The following is a 17,967-nucleotide window of genomic DNA, read 5'->3' as shown; positions in this document are numbered from 1 at the left end:
TTCCCCGCCTCTTTGTCTCCACAGACGTTTGGTGATTGCCTCATCCATCTTATCAACATCCGTTCCATAGATCATCGTCGGAAGTAGCACTGAGAGCGATGGCATTGTCACGCCTGCCCACCGAATTAATCGAGCACATAACCACGTACCTCGATCTCCCATCCAGTCGTTCACTCCGCCTCACCAGTCCATCTCTGAGCAAACAAACCTTCCATGTATTCAAAGATCGTTTCTTCCGCCAACACACCCTACAATGGACTGAGGCCGCCTTTTCTAGATTACTAGAAATAACATCGCATCCGCATTTCGGCAACGCCATCCAGCACCTCATCGTAGACGCCACACCTCGCCACTCAATCCACCTTTGGCAAGCACAAATACGGATCGCAGAAAAACAAGGTATTGCTACGCCATACGGTACCGCATCAGCTACCCGCGATCTCGAAATCCAATATATCGCCGATTACACAGTGTCAGAGGAAGTAGCCAAGTTCTTCAGCGAAACGAGATTCGATCGCAAGAGCCTGGTGACTATTTTCGAGAGACTTGAGCAACTGGATTCTATCACATTTGCATACGATGGCATGCACGAGAAATACGCAAAGTTCTGTACTCGGTATTGCAAGAGCAGCCAGCAGGAAATGTCGCGGCCATTCGTCTCGACAATGTCTGCGATCGCGGAATCGAAATTGCAAGTCCGACGTATTCAGGTAGACAGCGACAGATCCTTCGGCGCAGTCAGCATCGGAAAGCTGGAAACTCTGGCCCCTTCGCTCCGTCATTTCGACTACGCCTTTGAGAAGCTGGATACGTTACAACTGCATCTTCGCGATCTGCGCTCTTCGGTCTCTGGCTTCGAGATAGACACCATCCGCGCGCCATTCGTGGTACGCTTCCTAGCCAAGGCACGGAATGTACGAAGACTTGAACTGAGCTGCTACAGCATCTTGGAAATGGATGTATTTGGGGAAATGGCACGGCATTGTCACTTCGAAAAGTTGGAACAGTGTAAATTGTCCGTCATGAGGATCATGAATGGCGATGACCTGCTCACGCTCTTGAAGCCGGCAGAGAACACACTGAGATCGCTGAGTCTGAGGTACATCATGAATTCGGATCCCTACAACACATGGTGGCATATTCTGAGCCGTGTTGCTAAAGAGGAGGATGTGTTGCCGCGGGTAGATCATCTACATTTAGGGTGTTTGATTTCAGATTCTAGGCGCAGGGTGTGGATGAATGAACTGCAGGTGCAGAGCTTTACTGGGGATGATTGGCGAGAGCGTCTTTCTGATGCTCTTGGTCAGTACAAGACAAAAGCAGCAGATTCGTCATGGAGTCTGGGCGCTCTTGCATATCCGTTTGTTGGGTTGAGCGTGTGAGATGCAGCTATGGAGGAAGTTACGCCATGAAGTATATGACCACGTCGGCGCTACTAAACATCTTTCAGGGTGTATGCGTTTCTTAGATAGCGTACGTAGCAGTACTTTGCCATGTACAAACAGCGTCAGAGTGCTCAACCCACACTTTAAATCATTCGCGCCGCTTATTCCCGGCCACGATAGTCCATCCACGGGGTCTATTGTTGACACTGAAACACAAGCCTCGCTGCTAGATGGTGAAGATACATCACGCCGTTGGACAATGAAACAATAGACAGAGATGACATCGTGCCCGATGCTCACAGGGCAACAGAAGAACAGTGGCAATGATGACCGCCTGAGGGGTCACTTCTCTCGGACAGCGAGAGGACGTGATAGTCTTTGACCATGGGTAGATAGCCGTTTCATGTGTACCCGGTGGCGGACCGCCTCGTCCGTCATCACGGGTAGGTCAGATCGGAAGTCCGTTGAGCTCAGGACCCTGTGAAGCATGGAGTAGTCCGAAAAGTAACTTCTGCGACACTGCAAGATGTCACCCGAGGGTGAAGATGGGGCCGAGGTTATGCGGCTGTTGGATAGTGAAGTAAGACAAAAAGAACTTCCACTATACTGCGAAGTCATCAACGAGAAGAGGATACAGCCGAGGAGATATGTTCACTAGCGACGTTGAACGGCGCGAGCTCTGATGAGGGGTTGAGAGATGTTATAGTAATTGCTTCTTGCGAACAGTTATTACTCGACACCTATATCAGAGTTTGGCAAATCTCGGGTGTCAGCAACGGCAAACCTGCCAGTGAGCGCGCAGTGTCACCAAGCCACGGTCTCGACTTTTCGATCAGCAGCGGGAGATAATCAGCGATGGGTAGCGCAAGGGAGACCCCATAATACACCCATCGCGATAACAGCGGATGGTGGTACAAAAGTTTCACAGGCCCTGTTGTGAGTGGCTGGGTTGGGGAAATGAAAGGGCGGATGCGGGTTAACCCCACAGAAAAGGGTAAATATGGTCGGCCGTGGTTCGTCGTGTTTCGCATGCAGGTTAGTAGGGCAGCCAGTGTGCCTGGCACATCAGGCGGGCAGCAGTCGTGCTGGTGCGGCTGTGTTGGACCTGACAGGTGCTCGACCAGAGAAGTGTTGCAGGTGGGTGGAGCTTGGCTGAGATGTTTCTGGGAGAGGAAACGGATACATGTAGCCTGAGGCTTGAAGTGGCTTGCGCGGAGTTGGAGGTGTCGCCGTGAATGGGTAAGCAGTTGGGAGTAGTATCCAGTAGTATGGATGGGTGAAGGAGGCTGCACGTGGTGGGAGATAAGGTGGATGCTCGATATATTGGCCGCTGCGGAGAGATGAATCTAGACGCGCAATTGACTATTTACCCAAGAGCGAAGGGCCAATGACGGTGCGGGAGGCTCTGCTAGCGGCTGGGATCCCGTACCTGAGGTCAGCAAAGTCCCGGTCAGCGCCGGCAGCGGGTGGGTGCAAATCTGTGCAACGGCGTGCGGGACCAGATGAAAGAAAGCGATGAGCGGAATGTGAATAGATGAGGTCGATCGAGGCCGTGATAAGGGCGCTGGTGGTGAGGCAGCTGGAGGCGTTCGGTCGCCCGGTTAAGGCTGCAATAAATAGATTAAGGTTATGCACACGAGAGCCGCTTGGCCCAGAACGGCCGTGGCTTGGGTCCCCAGTCAGGTGCTTCAAAGAGCGCAGCAACATTGTCTCCCCCTCCGCAACGGCCAGGACGAGTGCACGACGATCGCAGCTCTGAGGCAACGACAAAAAACAAGAGCGTTTCGGACATTTTCGCGTGCCCATCGACATTGTCGCCCGTCGGCACACCTCACCCTCAGGCCCCAGCTTGCAGGGACGAAACACGCGCGGCCATTTCAGCGAGCCAGGCCCGGGCCCACCCCAGCCGGTGCCCCAACACCCAAGAGCCACGCTCACGCCCATCTGACCACGCTACTGCGCCCTCGTCCTCAGGTTCCTCACCACCTTTGCGCCGCATCACCGCTTTTGCTTCTTTGTTGCGTCGCCTTTGTCCCCAGTCACTCGTTACCACCCTTCGCGCCGCCGTCCTTGACTTCGCCCCGCCACCCTTCGCACCTTCCCATTCTCCGTAGCGCCGCCTATTCTCGCCTGCTTTCTTTGTCCCCGTCGCCAGGCACCTCGAACCGCTCAAAACCGTCGCACCGTGCTATTTCCGCCGTACGACACCTTCACCATCCGCGTCGCACACCACCGGGTGCGCCCATAGCTGACAGCTGGCCCTCGTTGCTTCTTCACCTGGGGTTGCTGATCCCCTAACCACCCCATCCACCGTTGCCATGTCTATCCGTGCGCTCAGAGGTACGATCTGCGACCCTGCAGCGACGAGACTGCATATGACAGCCCACTAACACGATGCCAGACGCTGAGAATGTCTTCCGGATAGAAAAGCGATGCGTCGCATGTGAGACGGCTGCACTGTCCTGCGAGGGCATCAAATGCAGAGCCAACGAGGTCTGCGTCCAGAACTCACGAACATGCGACCAGTGCGCCTCTGTCGGCTGCCAGCCCGACCCCACGGCAGGCGATGCTCCTGCTAGCAAGCCAAACGTCGGTGCCATTGCCGGAGGAGTTATCGGAGGAATCGCCTTCATCGCCATTCTCACATTCATCGTATGGAAGTACTGCCTAAAGGGAAAGAGGCGGCCCATGTCCCAGCGGAGCGAGTGGCAGGATGTCGACATGACGGCGCAAGAGAAGGCCGAGAACGACTTCCAGTCACGGCGGAGCGCGCGCGCATCCACACACACCGTCGCCTCGATGGCCTCGTCCGTCCTCACCCGCGCCTCCAACATCATCCAGATCGCCTACATCCCCGGCGTCACGAACCGCTCAGGCCCCGGGTCGCCCGACCTGCTCGTCCCTCCCGTGCCTCCGATTCCTGCCATGTCGCCTTCGTCTGGCATGAGCACCCCGTACTCGACCGCCGACCAGCACTTCTTCGTTCCCGACTTCCGCGACTCCATGATGTCTTCCAGCACCGCCGGCCGCACAAGCATCGCTCCAAGTCTCGCCCAACGAGGCAGCGTTGCATCGACCATGTACCGACAAAACGCCATCGTCTCTCCACTGCCAGCCCAAACCATCGTACGCGGAAAGGCAGCTGTCGTCAGCGTCAAGTCGACTGCGACCAACAGCCCGGCAGAGACACCCAGCATGGAGACACCACCTGTACCTTCAATCGACCCCAAGCACACCGTCAAGCCCATCCGCATTCACATGCCTGGCATCAGCCCCGCAAACTCCGTCCGAAGCACCGCACAACTAGGCCCTGTCCGCGCCCTCAACATTACCAAGAAGAGGAGTGGGAGCTCAGACATGACACCACCCAAGAGCTCGTCCAACTCGACAACAAGCGCAGACCGAACGCTCGTCAACACACCCGAAGTCCTCGTACCCTCTGCGCGCCCACTCACCGGCTACTCAACCACCTCATCAGATGACGGTGTTGCCCACTCGCGTGCACGAAGAGGAAGCTTAGCATCCGACTCTGGAGACGAATCCGACGATGACCACGTTCGCGCACGACAAACACTACTTCGTAGCAACTCGGGCAGCGACCGCGGCTCACCATACCCTGATTCCCGGGACAGCACGCCGACCATGGACCGAAGTCCTTTCGCTGACAGCTCGTCGCTCGAACCACCGCGACCCATCATGTCTTCACGCATCACATCATACGACACCTCGCTCGGCCTCCGCACACCGATGACGCCTATTGTAGAGGAGTCATCAGCGTCAAAACGCGGCAGCACCGTCTCCAACAGAAGGGACCAGAGCCCGTTCTCCGACAACAACAAGAGCGGGTTGTAAATGATGAATTCTATATCGCCGATTCCAAAGGCGCCTACTTTACCCAGCTTCAGCGAACTGGGCACCATCTATGTTAAAATCTGCGAAGATATCCAGCCACCGCGGCACCCACACCATTTCCTTTCCACTTCTCTTCTCAGGATCTAGGCATTACGACGGCCGAGATCTGGCATCTCGGATGCATTAGTCACACTTTCCGTGTTTTTTCGTTCATTGATATCCAAGCATCTTTTATTCTGTCATGATCTGATTCTGATCTTTTCAACTTAACGTCTAGCTCTGACGGACGTGGTGCGATGACCACCGCACGGTTTTATATTCCTGTATGTATGTATTCGAGCGCTGAGCGAGCGAGCGAGTTAGCGCCTGAGGCTGAGTGATATGGCTGGGCTGGGATGAGAGGGGAGATAGGTGCGAATGAAGAATTGATACCACATTATCATCATTAAATTTGGACATATGCTTGAGTGACGTGAGTGCAGACAGTTGCCATGGAGCTTGGACTCCTCTGGTTTCAACGTGTTCTCGATATAGCACTGGCATGTATCGAGTGCACAGACAGCCGCGTTGTAGCCGCATTGTGAGACGAATCGACTCAGAGGATTGGTGCGCGTGTTCAACGCGAATCTCTTCTCATGTACACTGTCGCACCTTGTGCTGACCAACCACTGGGGCATGGAAGCACACTGAATGCAGGTTCCCGCTGTACCTCGAAGACAGAACAGTGACACCGATGTCCTGGACTCGAGATTAACAAAAAGTCAAGATGTAATTACCTTGACTTCCAACTCATTCCTCTTCTCCGTCCCCATCCATGGTCATGCCCACCTCCCACCTATCCACCCATCCAACTCCTCAACTCCCCCGATACGTCGTATATCCAAACGGCCCCAACAGCACCGGCACATGGTAATGCTCACCCTTCGCCTCCTGCCTCACAAGAAACTTGACCTCCACCTCCGGGAAGAACGTCTTCACCCCCCTCTCCCCAAAGTACGCCTCGGTATCAAACGTCAAACTGTACTTTTGGTCTCCCTCTTGCGAAAACACTTCTTCCAGACTCGCGGAGGAGAAGGGCGTGGACGGTGACCAGGCAGTTACGCGGCCGTCGGCGTTGGTGAGGCCGGTGAATTTGGGGGTGGAGGCGGTGCTCGTGGTAGTTGTGGGGTGGAGGGTGAGGGTTACGGGGATGTTGGGGCCGGGGCGCCCGAGGGTTGTGTCGAGGACGTGGCAGGTTATTGGGGGTTTCTTCTCCGGGGTGGACATATTTGCGGTAGGAGTTGTGGGTGGGGAGAGGTGGTTTGTGAGGGCGGTGATGCGGTGCGTGGTGGACATGCGGTTGTAAAGATGTGCGGATTAGCGCGTAGTGTTTGTGAGGTAAGGTCGTTCGGTCAGCGATGTGTAGATCTGTGAAGGTCAAACAGAAAGAGTGTTTGTGAGTGCAGATATGATAATTGCGCGAAGAGAGAATTGCGGTACGTTCCTGCTGTTGTACGCGGTAGCTACCCCTCCAGCCCACTTCGGAGCTCTCCGATGCTGTACTACGCGCCGAGTGCCGCGTACCTAATCTCGACGACGTCCCGGAGCGAATATGTTATCGTGACTTTGATGATGTGAAAACTCCCCTTTCGTGGCACATATGCAATTCGCCTTGGTCGAACAAAAGACTTCCAAGGTTGTCCTGCCCTTGGTCACTTGGGATACATACCTACTTCTTCCTCTGCCCTTGTGCACACTGTCGGACATTTGTTACCATATAGCCATCGCACCCTCTTCCTGATATGCGAGTTCAGGCGGATGGTGTTACGGTCTCTGATCCATTTCGTTGCCATATTCCCGTGTAAGTCGTAGCGGAGGCTCACATTTTACAGAGCCAATACAGCACCCGCGTAGAAGTGCCTGGGTAGGGGAACATTAGGATAATTTGCAAATGGTGATGTTCGAAAAGATAGACTCTGGGCGTCTTATCTAAGTAGTCATTGTGTATTGATCCCTCGTTATTATCTGTTTATGAAAAGAGGAAAATATTGTATATTGTATGCCATGCCATGCCTTAAGATGCTGCACATCTCATCCGTCGTTCTCCGACTACTGAGCTGAAGCAAGAAGTGTTTGGCTTTTGCTTCATCTGTTTCCAAAATACCTCTCTATTTGCTTGTATCCAGTCGGTAGAAAAGAAGTACCCGTCCACATGGAGTATTCTGAGCCGTCATGTACGTGCAAGTTGATTTGCCTTCGATCAAATTTACTTATCCCTCCATGTCGTTTCAACTTCACACGGAGCTATCAGAGTATTCAAATCTATTTGACAAGATTCTAAGCTATGTGATTTCATGTGTGGTTGGAAGTAAAAGCATGTTCTGGTGTAGATGGAGTTGGATCCGATTGGTGTTGTAGTAGCGACCAAAAGCATCACCAATAGTGTGAGTTTCAAATGGAAGTTAGATAAAATACCTGTCTGATGAGAAGAAGCAGAAGTGTGACCCTCAATTTGCAAGTCTGGCGAGACTAGATGGCTCTACAGCAGTGTTGTACGCCAGTGGAGATCAAAGGTCAATAACTACGTCACAATTAAGCTTTGTTCTACACCTGCTGCACGCTCATGCGCTACGTGCGGATAGTTGGTCTCGCATGAGCCAGACCCATGCGACCAAGCAGCAAGAAGCAAGAAGGTACGGGGAAGCGGAATAGCCGTCATCCCTAACGTTCGTGATACGTCGTTAGGGTGTGGAGGCTGGCATCGCCCTGCCACACGCCCACTTGTTGATTACAGAATGCCAAACATCCGACTCTTTGATTCTGCGCTTGTTGCATTAAACAACATGGACATCACGATCTCGATGAGCATCGGGAAAAAGAAGGCGATGAAACTTTGGCATGGTGTGATTGGGACAGCGGTCGCAAAGTCCGCGCGAGGGCTGGTACTTTGAGCCGATGCGAGTTGACGATGCAGATCGGCGAAACATGCGTGAATCGAGGTCTGGAACGGGACCGGCACCTGGCAGAATCAGATCCGCTGGCCGTTGCAGAGTGTCGGAACCAGTGGCTTTGAGGTTCCTTCCCTGCGGGTGCAGAGGCAGGGATGGGGGTGGTAGGAGCTGTCGATGCGGTCATCGTGAACGATGCATTATCAACCTCCTCAGTGTGTCTTATCGCAGTGTGCTGGACGAGAGGAAAATGCGGTGGGCGGGAATAGTCCTTCAGTGAATGGAAGGCTGGGGTGCTTCGACGGGACCAGTACCGGAAGGCGTCTCGTGGCAGACGAGCCAAAAGGGGCTGCGGATCGGCGGACCAGTGAAGGCGGTGGGGCCTCGGCTGCAGTGATTGGCCTTCAGATAGGACTAGCGGCCGGGTTTGATTACGAACCCAAGAAATCACGTTATGCGCTTGGCAAAGCTGCGTCACTCCCAGAAATTGCTCGCTCGTCCTGTCCTCTGACCTCATCGCCGAACGCCTCACTGTCATCGTCACCACGAGCACAATCCCCGTCAACGCCGGTTTGAGCCTCATTGAGATCAGGAACATCCATCACGCGCAACCACAGCCCCGATTGCCTAGAGTCGTGCAGAGTCGGCGCGAGTGTACGTCTAGAGACTGCGACGGCTGCGAGCGTCACCACAGGGGCTTGACGTCACTATTGGATTTGACAAGCAGACACCAGCTTTGCGACCACAGAGCCGGCGGTCAACAATATCGATATTCATCGGATCGAGACGGCTCGACCCCGCATCTGCCGCGCTCGATTCCTTTTGCTGAGGTACGTAGTCGTGTCGCCCTGCCCTGCCGCTGCCGCCGCTGTTGTTATCTGCGCTGCCGACTTTGCCACGTTCCCAGCGTCTGCGACAGCCCTTTGCGCCCGTCGTCTGTCTGCACCCAGCCCGTCGCACTGTGCCTGCACCTGTAATTCCGTGCGCTGACAGCTCCGCCGAACAGCACAGGTGCTATTCTGCTCGAGTCGCCTGTGTGCGCCCATCCGCCGTCGAGAGAAGCCGAATCGCGTGGGTGTGAGCGAGCGAGCGAAGAGAGGTCAAGGCCCGGTACCACAAACGATCGACCAGGACACCACCCCTACGTCACCACCCCAAAGTATGGCAGCCGCAACCCAAACCGCTCGAACCTCCTCCCCGTCCTCCAAGATGTCCTCTCCCAAGGACAGCAAAACATCTCTTCCTACCGTCACCAAGACTGAAGGTGTGTATGCCCCCGTCGCTGCTGCAAAGTGAAGCCCTCACCGCTGCTGCTTCCCACGTCGCCCCTTTCCCTGCCTGCGTTGCGCGCGCATGCATCGTCGTCATCCTCGCCGTCACATCATCGCACATGCAAGCATTACTAACACCGTGATCAGCTGAGCCAGTAAAGGCCGAGTCTTCGCCCAAGGTACAGCGTAAGTAGTCCCGTCCCAACATCACCGTCGACTGTCAACTGTCGCTTTGCACCTCATCTTTCACCAGCACACGATGCTAACCCACCGCCAGCTGCGACCACGGAAGCGGCCACCAACGCAGACACTGCCAAACCCGCAACCACCAATGCCCAGCCGTTGGCGCCTCCACCAAAGCCCGCGCCCTCGACCACTGGCGATACTCCCGACTACTTCAACACCGTCCACAATCCCTTCTCGCTCGAGCCAAACGTCTTCGAGCAGTCCTTTGGCGGCGAGTCTGGCAACCTACAGACACCCGGCGGCCGACCTATTCTTCCGCCCGTTGCGAACATTACGTCACCATCACCCCTACCGGGCATCACACCGGGGTGGCAGGGCTTACGCGCAGGACCCTTGAGCCCTGCTATGCTGAGCGGGCCGACTGGACAGACAGATTATTTTAGCGAGTCATTCCGAGGCTTCCCAACCCCGAACGAATCCTCTCTCCGCACCGGCCTTACTCCTGGCGGCGGTGGTTCCATGTTTCCAGCTCCTAGCCCGAACACCCAAGCCATCTTCAATCTCCAAAGTGCTGGCGTGACACCTGGTACTGCCGACTTCCAGCAGTCTGCTCTGCGCGCCGCTGCTCAACACCAAGCTAACAACAACAAAGCCAACTCCAACGCGCCCACGTCGCAGCCCGAAGCCGCGACCGCAGGAATGGACCGCCCTAACAACAACTACCAGCAGGCGCAGCAGCCACAACAGCGCGCCCAGAACGAACCATATCCAAACCATGACGTCAGCAGTGCCGCTAACGACCTACTGTCCTTTGCCAGCCAAAACGGCGCTGCACGCAACAACCAGCCACCCTACTCGATGGCCCCCCAACAGCAATCGATGAACGCCGGGCACATGCCCGTCCAGCCCGTCAATGCCAACCATGGCCGTCGTGACACCAAGGGTTCCATCAACAGCGTTCAATCTGCAGAGACCGGTGACTTCTCAGAGAGCGGCCAGAGTGAGCAAAACAAGACTGGTACACGGTCACGTGCGAAGAAGGGCGCCGCTAATGGCAAACAAGCTGCCGGAAACAAGCGCAAAGCTGAAGACGGCCCCAAGAACTCAAGAAAGAAGAGCAACGCCAACCAGCCCATGGGCGACGACATGGACGACGGCGACTCTGATGACGAGAACAACATCAAGGAGGAAGAGTACGACAGCAAGGGCCGCAAGATGACCGACGAAGAGAAGCGCAAGAACTTCCTCGAGCGCAATAGGTATGTCTGTTCTCTCCATTCCTACTTCAAGCTACTAACGTGTATCAGGGTCGCTGCTCTCAAGTGCCGACAGCGCAAGAAGCAATGGTTGGCCAACCTCCAAGCTAAAGTCGAACTCTTTAGTACAGAGAACGACGCGCTGTCTGCTACCGTCACTCAGCTCCGTGAAGAGATTGTTAACCTCAAGACTCTTCTTCTAGCTCACAAGGACTGCCCCGTGTCGCAGGCTCAGGGCCTCCATGGCGCCGCCATGAACAACTTCCTCGGCAGCGATATTAGCCATCAAAACCCATATGGCATCGCGCAGATGCAACCCAACGGCGTACACATGATGCCGATGCAGCAAGGCCAGATGATGAACCGGTTCGTATACCAACCCCAAAGGAAGTCTAGCCCCGACGATCAAGAGAACGGGCGGTATCCTTCAAAATACTGAGACAGTCACTCACGTGTGTCAGGTAACTGGGAGTAAACAAGCTGCCTGACCATGTTACACGTGTACACCGCCATTGTCATGACTCTGCATCATGGCAATGACGCAAAGCGTGGGGCATGCGCAGCTCCGACGATCACGATGCTCTGCCCGTACGACCTTGTAATCTACCCAACCTTCTCCTTCCTCTCCTTCTCCTTGACGCATCGTCGTCGCTCTCACAACGCATGGACGGCGCTTGGCGTTACGTCATTATTGCATCCTCACGCCCAGAGGATTGCAACTCGGGTTACCAAAACTAAATTTCGACTTTTCCTACTCGGGCTGGGTGGATGGAACGGCAGGGAATCATGGGGCTGGCTACGCACCTCATGCACGCGAACACGATTCTTCCTCGTCGGCGATGACGACTTTCTTCATCCATTTCCTTCAGTAACCTGTCCGCCGTTTGTGTGTATATACGGTGTGTGCGAGGGTACCATTTCACTGGCGTTACAACGGCGATTATACACCGGGTCGTTTCCTCCGTTCTTTGATTTTATTGTAGCGCGCCAGTCTAGAGTTGCGCTCGGCGTTCGGGATGCTTGGCTTCGAGCCTTCCTTTCCTTTCCGGTGGTGTATTCTGGACGCAGGAGCTTTGTCCCAACGTTTGTTTCTCGAGTCTACGATAACAACAGGGATTATGGCGTAGAGAAAGGAAATGGGAATACCTGTCGGCATGCGTGTCGGTGTATAAGCATGGCTCGACGAAGTGGAATCTGTATGTATACCACAAGCAATTTAAGAGTTCAATTTCAATGTTTTCATTCGCTGCTTCATTGGGACCAAGCCTGGTTTCCCATATGGTGAGGTCATCTACAGTCTGGCGTTTGTCATGACGTCCTCCCCTCACTCGTCTCGGTGTACGTCTCGGTGTACAAGTCGCTCATACTCCTTCCTGTGCCTCTTGGCCATCTCCTCCATCTCCTCTCTGTGCCTCATCAATATCATCATCGTCTCGAATGATCTGTCCGCCCGCGCCTCAACCGCTTCCTCCCGCCTTACCAACGCCAACTGCCGATTAATAATCACTTGCTCGCGTCGAGACAAGGACGCTTCGCGGCGATCGAGCTGCCTGCTGCGAACAGCTTCGCGCGCAGAATCTGACTGAATAGCAGGGAGTTCGATAGGCTCATCTGCGGTAAGGTCTACCGGCGTGTCTGAGGTGTTTGGGCTTGGGGTCTGTCTGTATGGTGTTGGGGCTCGACCTCGACGGTCGCTCGTGTGATTAGCAGTCCGCGAGGCGGGTTGCTCGAACGTTCTTGCACGGCGTAGCTCGCTTCCTAGACGTCGTTCCTGTGGCTCGCTGCGCTGTTCCAACACCTCGTTCATGGGAGCAGGAGACGCGCCAGCGCCAGCGCTAGCGGTGTACTCAGAAGGCTGAAAAGGGTTCCTCGCGTTACCCAGAAGACGGTTCAACGCGCGTGACCTGGCGGTACCAGTCCCACCATTCGCAGCAGCGTTCTCACTGTTACCATTCGAATCGGCACGACCGCTTCCCTCATTCCTGGCGTTGACACGCTCCCTCTCAGCAGCAGTAGCGGCCCGTCTCTTCCTGATACTCCTCAGCCCGCGCGTGTCTCTTGCTCGGCTCCGTATATCATCGATCTCACGTCTGTAGTTGTTGAAGTTCTGGAACTGGACGTTGTAGTCTGCGTTGTCGTCGGAATCGGAGTCGATGACGATGGGGTTGAGCTGCTGGTTCTGCACTGGAGCAGCCTCGGGCTCCTCGCGCCAGGGTGGGAATGGGCTGTTGTGGGGTGGTGGCGTGGAGGGCGTGTATGTTGGGGATGTCGGGAATGTGGGGGTTGTGGGTGAGTATGCCGGTGAGGTGGGTGAAAACGCCGGGGATGCTGGGAACGTGGGAGACGTGGGTGGATATACCGGTGATGTAGGTGCAAACGTTGGGGATGTCGGGGATGCAGGGAATGTAAGGGATGTGGGTGTGTATCCTGGTGATGTGGGTGCAAAGTCCGGCGATGAAGGTGTATCGACTGGTAGAGGTGAGATGGCGCCAGCGCCAACTACCTGGTTACCAGCGATGTCCGCACCGATACCGTCAAGGCCTGCGAACATGTTTGCCATGCGCCGTGAGGTACCCAGACTCTGGTTGCGAGGAGGGAAAGGCAGAGTGTGCGCGGGGATCCAGACGGCGCGGCACAGGGGACACTTCTTCTCTTCGTTGGGGTTGCTGCGCAGCATGCGGTCAAGGCAGCTGGCGCCGATGTGGTGGTTGCAACGCGGGATGCCGGTGATGCGGAGACACTCTTCGGTCTTGTAGTTGTCAAGGCAGATTGAGCATTCTTCATGGTCGGAGAGGGTGTCGTCTGGGGTTGTGTGGTCGCGGATGAAGAAGGCGGCGCTCATCGTGGAGTTTTGGTTTTGGTTCCGGGTATGTGACTTGCGCAATGTGTGTAGGTAGTAGAGAGTAAGGAGTAAAGAGTAGGAAGTAGAGTTAGAGTTATCAGAAAAGACTTTGGCTGTAACAAAGCTTGGCGCTATTGAGAGCGAGAGACAATAGTAAGTGAGCGAGGAGAAAACGTCATTGTTGGCGGAAAAATCATGTAGTGAAGGTGAGTTGTGTGGACGCTTTGACTGGCCGATGAAAAGTTTGTATACTATTGTCTATTGTACCTTGGTTGAATATGGAGACAAGCTCACAAATCCTCGTCATTGCTAGCAAAATACAGTAGGGAAGCAATCAAAAATTACGCAATAAAGTCTTTTTGAAACTTGCGCAAATTGGCATGAAGTGTGCGAGCTTCCTTCGCGTCACTGCTGTCAGTTGGTAATCATGACGCGTTACTGCTTACATTGTATTATAATTTGGGGAGTGATCAGTACAGAAGCTATTGTATGCATGTACGTAGAATACAGAACACAGCCTCCGCAGATCAAGAATCTACGCAGGCAGTAAGTAGAGTATTTCTCCGACGACTCTCCGTTCTCCCATTTGTCGTGCGACGCCACTAAATGTAGTTTCATCACGTTCTAGACTGCCACAGTTACGATCTTTGTTTAATCGCAAGATAGCTGCGCTATGCAGTCTTCCGCACAGCTTGTGAAGCCGCCCTTTAGTTCAGTCTCGTCGGCGGCCAGTAGCCAGCATTTCTCCGTGGATCAAGGGATATAAAAGGCCCAGCATCTACCGCCACTTCTCGTTGATTCGTTACGCTAGTAGGACTCGTATGAGGTTGCGGCTGACCAATTGGTATTTGTGGAGGCGTTGGTGTGGGAGCGGTAGCTGGCTGCGTCGACCCAGGACTTAAGCTTTCACAATAGTTTTCCAAGGCTCTGGCCATTCGCCCAAAGGCTTCGGTATGATCAATTCCCTGAAATCTACGATGGGGCCGGTTTATCAGCTCGTATGACCGTGTCCACACGTCGTCTCTCGATGCGATAGGCTCGTCTCTTTCTGCACGTGTGACAGGCATGCCGGGGTTTGAGGATTTTCGATTTTCGCGAACGATGGGCGAGTCATCGTTTGACGGACTAATGTGCTGTAAGTACGCGTTATATTGACGAGCGCTTATGGGGTCTTCGGATGGTGGTGATGCAGGTGGCTGGTGAGCATCGTCCCTAGTGTCAGCAGACGCGTTGGCGGCTTCCGGGCTCTCATCTGACGTAGGAACCGTACGTGAAGATGTCACCCTGGTACCTGCGCTGCTCGCCATAGAGTACTGGGCATCGGAAAGTCCGGGTCCAATTCTTCTTCCCAAGTCCAATCGTCTGAGGCTGTCAAGTTCCCTCGTGACTCTGTCTTGCCGCCTGATCTCACTCTCACGTTGCTGTAACTCTCTTTCCCGGCGTCTTAACAATGCTTCACGCTCATTCAATGACGTCTGCGGACCTCTAATGTTCTCATATGCAGACTGAAGTTCTTGGTGAAGTCTCCGGGCGCGGCGCTCAATCGCTTGGAGACGCACGCGCGTATCTGCCGTGGAAGTGTGCTGCTCGCTACTGATGTCCTGAATCATGTCCAGTCTTCGAAGGATCTCATCCAAATGGCTACTGATGACTCCGTTGTTCGAAGCCCGTTCCTGCTCCAAGATGTTTCGCGTTCGATGAGCTCTCGCTCGTGATTCGACTAGCGCCGGCTCTTGTGGTATGGTCAAAGCTAGCATGCTCTCTGTGAGATTGACGTCTCGTGGCGCCGTCCACGCAGGTGGTCGTTTGTACCATTCCCGTCGACATTGGGGACAACTGTTGTTGCGTGGGCTTTCGCTGTCGAGGTAGTCTCCGAGACATTTGCGGCCAAAGCGATGGTAGCAACCTGTTATGAGCACAGTGACGGCTTCATGGGAAGGACCGTATAGACTCAAGCATATGCAGCATGTTTCATCCTGGGACGCAGTTGGAAGGGCTGCTATATGCGATGTCCTCAGCTCTCGTAGGCTGGATACTGAATGGTCCGGGTTACTGTGTACTGTCAGTGACCTACTGGACTCTCAAAGAAGACAAGCACGAACTTTGCAAGGGATGATGTGAAGTTGGATGGCATATTTGTGGTGTTCAACCCTGGCCAGTGTTTCAATAGGTGTGAGAAGAGGAGTGTTGTCTTACGATCGGTGTGCGCACAGAAGACGATCGCTTGACTGGGTGGCTCTGCATGACTACCGGACTCTGCATCATGAGTACCGTGGATGAAAGGTCAATTACATTATGTTGCTGTGCAACTCCCGATATTGGTTGTTGTGGGTATGCGGTGCGTAGAAGGCGTGGTATTCACGAACCATGGGATTGCTGTCCCTCGATTCGTCCTTATCTCAACAGAACGCGAAGGCATAATGTAAAGTCGAGGTTGCGCAAGACGACACAAGACCAAAGGCTCTTTCTTACGTCGCTCAAGCCCCTGGTGGTAGTATCTCATCAGCTGGCTGCGTACAGCGACAACACAGCTGCAAACATCACGAATATGAGACTGGTCACCAGTAGTGGAAGGGTGAGGGTGGATGCCTACGGGTTCCTGGCTCAATGCGTCCCTGAACCAAAAGTGCTATACCAAAGTTAGGCATACTGCGGGCCTACAAAGTATGGCTGCACTCTGACCCCTGCACCGAGCTCCGGGTCAAAATTTGGTCTTGAATAGGCTGCGATGTGCATTTCTAGGCACAACGGGTAACCGGATAACGATGCATTTAATCTCCTCCTTTCCGAATACCAACGCCGCGTTCGGGTCTCTAGTAGAATCCTTTGACATCAAACATTGAAGTACGTTTGGCAAATGAACCGTCGCGCGGCATGTGACGGTATCGGCGAGGTTGACGCATCTCCCACCACTCGGTGTCCTCTCTAGTTGCGGCTTTGTTTCGATGACGACCGTTTTTCTCGTGATTTTGACGAAGGAGATGGAAGATGTTCAGCTTCAAATGTCTTGAAGGTAAGGATGAAGAAGAGTCGCGGGAGATTCTTGGGTGCTTTGACCCCGCTAAAGCACGCACCTGTGCCACTGCCCAAGCTGAGCCACTATTTACAATAACTTGGGTGTCCATGGTTTGAGTAAGTGCGCTTTGGATGACGATGGAAAGTGCGCAATCAGCATCAAGTCGAAGGTGCATGCCAGCGAGAAACGGTCGTACGTCGTAAGCTGCAGAGTTGCGTAGAGCGGAGGCGCATGGCGCTGATTGGTGGAATCGCTCGCGAGTGCCCAGGGCTGTCACATTGTCCCACACCTCAGCAATTATACACCCCAACCATCCCCTCTCCTAAAGGATGCAGTGCTTCTCCGAAATCCGGGGTTTTCAAAGCCGTCGCACTGCCGATGCGCGCTGCATGCACGCCACCATGTACTCCAGTATGTACCCCATATTAACGTCTCTTGGACACTCCACCAGTCAGCGTAGCTATCACGCGCCTTGCAAGTAAGGAGCTTGGCTTGTATGGCGTGGTGCACTGCCCGAGTGAACATGGAACAATTTTTTCACTCTACAATCGATCGATCTTTCCGAAGCCCTTGATTTCTTCTGATTAACGCATGAAACTCCTGGTCTTGGATCTCACATCTGTTTACTGATCAGTATCCACAAGGTGGAGGACATCATCCTTCAGTACCCATCAGAATCCTGCGCCTTTGTTAAATAATCTCCGCGTTCTACTACCGCGTCATGGTCTTTCCCATACGGTCGCATTCGTGTAAGGTGGGCTTCGGAGAAAGTCTTTCTCATCATGCCGATCCTAAGCGACGCCGTCACTTCTGCGACAATGAACAGCGTGATTTCTGATTTGTTGAGAGCCGGGTTCCTTCGCAGTGTCTCCATGAACGACACTTCGAGTTGTCTTATGCATACCAAGACACCGTTCCTGACGGTGTTTCCTAGTTTGCCGGGGCCCGTCGCAAGCGGTATTCCCATCGCTAGTCCAGTTCTCTAGGCGGTATCCGTGCGGTGTCTCCAGGGAGAAAGAGTCAAAGCCAGCAGTTGGCTGTGATCAGTTGGCTGTGGATGAAGTAAGATTCGGAAGGCTGGCATGCTTCTAACGATGGTCTATTGATATCGGTGACCGGGACAGCTTCAGAGTGCACAGCTTTCCGATACTCTCTGTCATACCGTCAGGACCGTCGTGTGGTATTTCCGCTATCGATACTACCTCAATGGTCTAAGAGCGGACGTATAGAAC

General features: G+C 54.1%; 5 protein-coding genes across 5 annotated transcripts; 3 read left to right on the top strand and 2 right to left on the bottom strand.

Annotated features, from left to right (window-relative positions):
• Positions 1-98: 98 nt before the first annotated feature.
• On the top strand, positions 99-1,382 carry J4E93_005956 (uncharacterized protein; the record flags this gene model as incomplete). The annotated part of the gene is made up of 1 exon (XM_049343874.1): positions 99-1,382. One exon carries the CDS (start codon positions 99-101, stop codon positions 1,380-1,382), a length of 1,284 nt encoding a protein of 427 aa, XP_049199107.1.
• A 2,397-nt stretch (positions 1,383-3,779) lies between these two features.
• On the top strand, positions 3,780-5,237 carry J4E93_005955 (uncharacterized protein; the record flags this gene model as incomplete). Its single annotated transcript, XM_049343873.1, has 1 exon — positions 3,780-5,237. One exon carries the CDS (start codon positions 3,780-3,782, stop codon positions 5,235-5,237), a length of 1,458 nt encoding a protein of 485 aa, XP_049199106.1.
• An 855-nt stretch (positions 5,238-6,092) lies between these two features.
• J4E93_005954 (uncharacterized protein) lies at positions 6,093-6,503 on the bottom strand (the record flags this gene model as incomplete). Its single annotated transcript, XM_049343872.1, has 1 exon — positions 6,093-6,503. One exon carries the CDS (start codon positions 6,501-6,503, stop codon positions 6,093-6,095), a length of 411 nt encoding a protein of 136 aa, XP_049199105.1.
• Positions 6,504-9,373: 2,870 nt separating this feature from the next.
• On the top strand, positions 9,374-11,316 carry J4E93_005953 (uncharacterized protein; the record flags this gene model as incomplete). Its single annotated transcript, XM_049343871.1, has 4 exons — positions 9,374-9,428; positions 9,583-9,621; positions 9,713-10,880; positions 10,929-11,316. The coding sequence occupies 4 exons, from the start codon at positions 9,374-9,376 to the stop codon at positions 11,314-11,316; spliced, it is 1,650 nt and encodes a 549-aa protein (XP_049199104.1).
• Positions 11,317-12,201: 885 nt separating this feature from the next.
• On the bottom strand, positions 12,202-13,719 carry J4E93_005952 (uncharacterized protein; the record flags this gene model as incomplete). The annotated part of the gene is made up of 1 exon (XM_049343870.1): positions 12,202-13,719. One exon carries the CDS (start codon positions 13,717-13,719, stop codon positions 12,202-12,204), a length of 1,518 nt encoding a protein of 505 aa, XP_049199103.1.
• Between the last annotated feature and the right edge of the window lie 4,248 nt (positions 13,720-17,967).

Source organism: Alternaria ventricosa, assembly GCF_023758065.1.
Source record: "Alternaria ventricosa strain BMP 2768 chromosome Unknown scaffold_9, whole genome shotgun sequence".
NCBI lineage: Eukaryota > Fungi > Ascomycota > Dothideomycetes > Pleosporales > Pleosporaceae > Alternaria > Alternaria ventricosa.
This window is presented reverse-complemented; position numbering and strand designations above follow the sequence as displayed.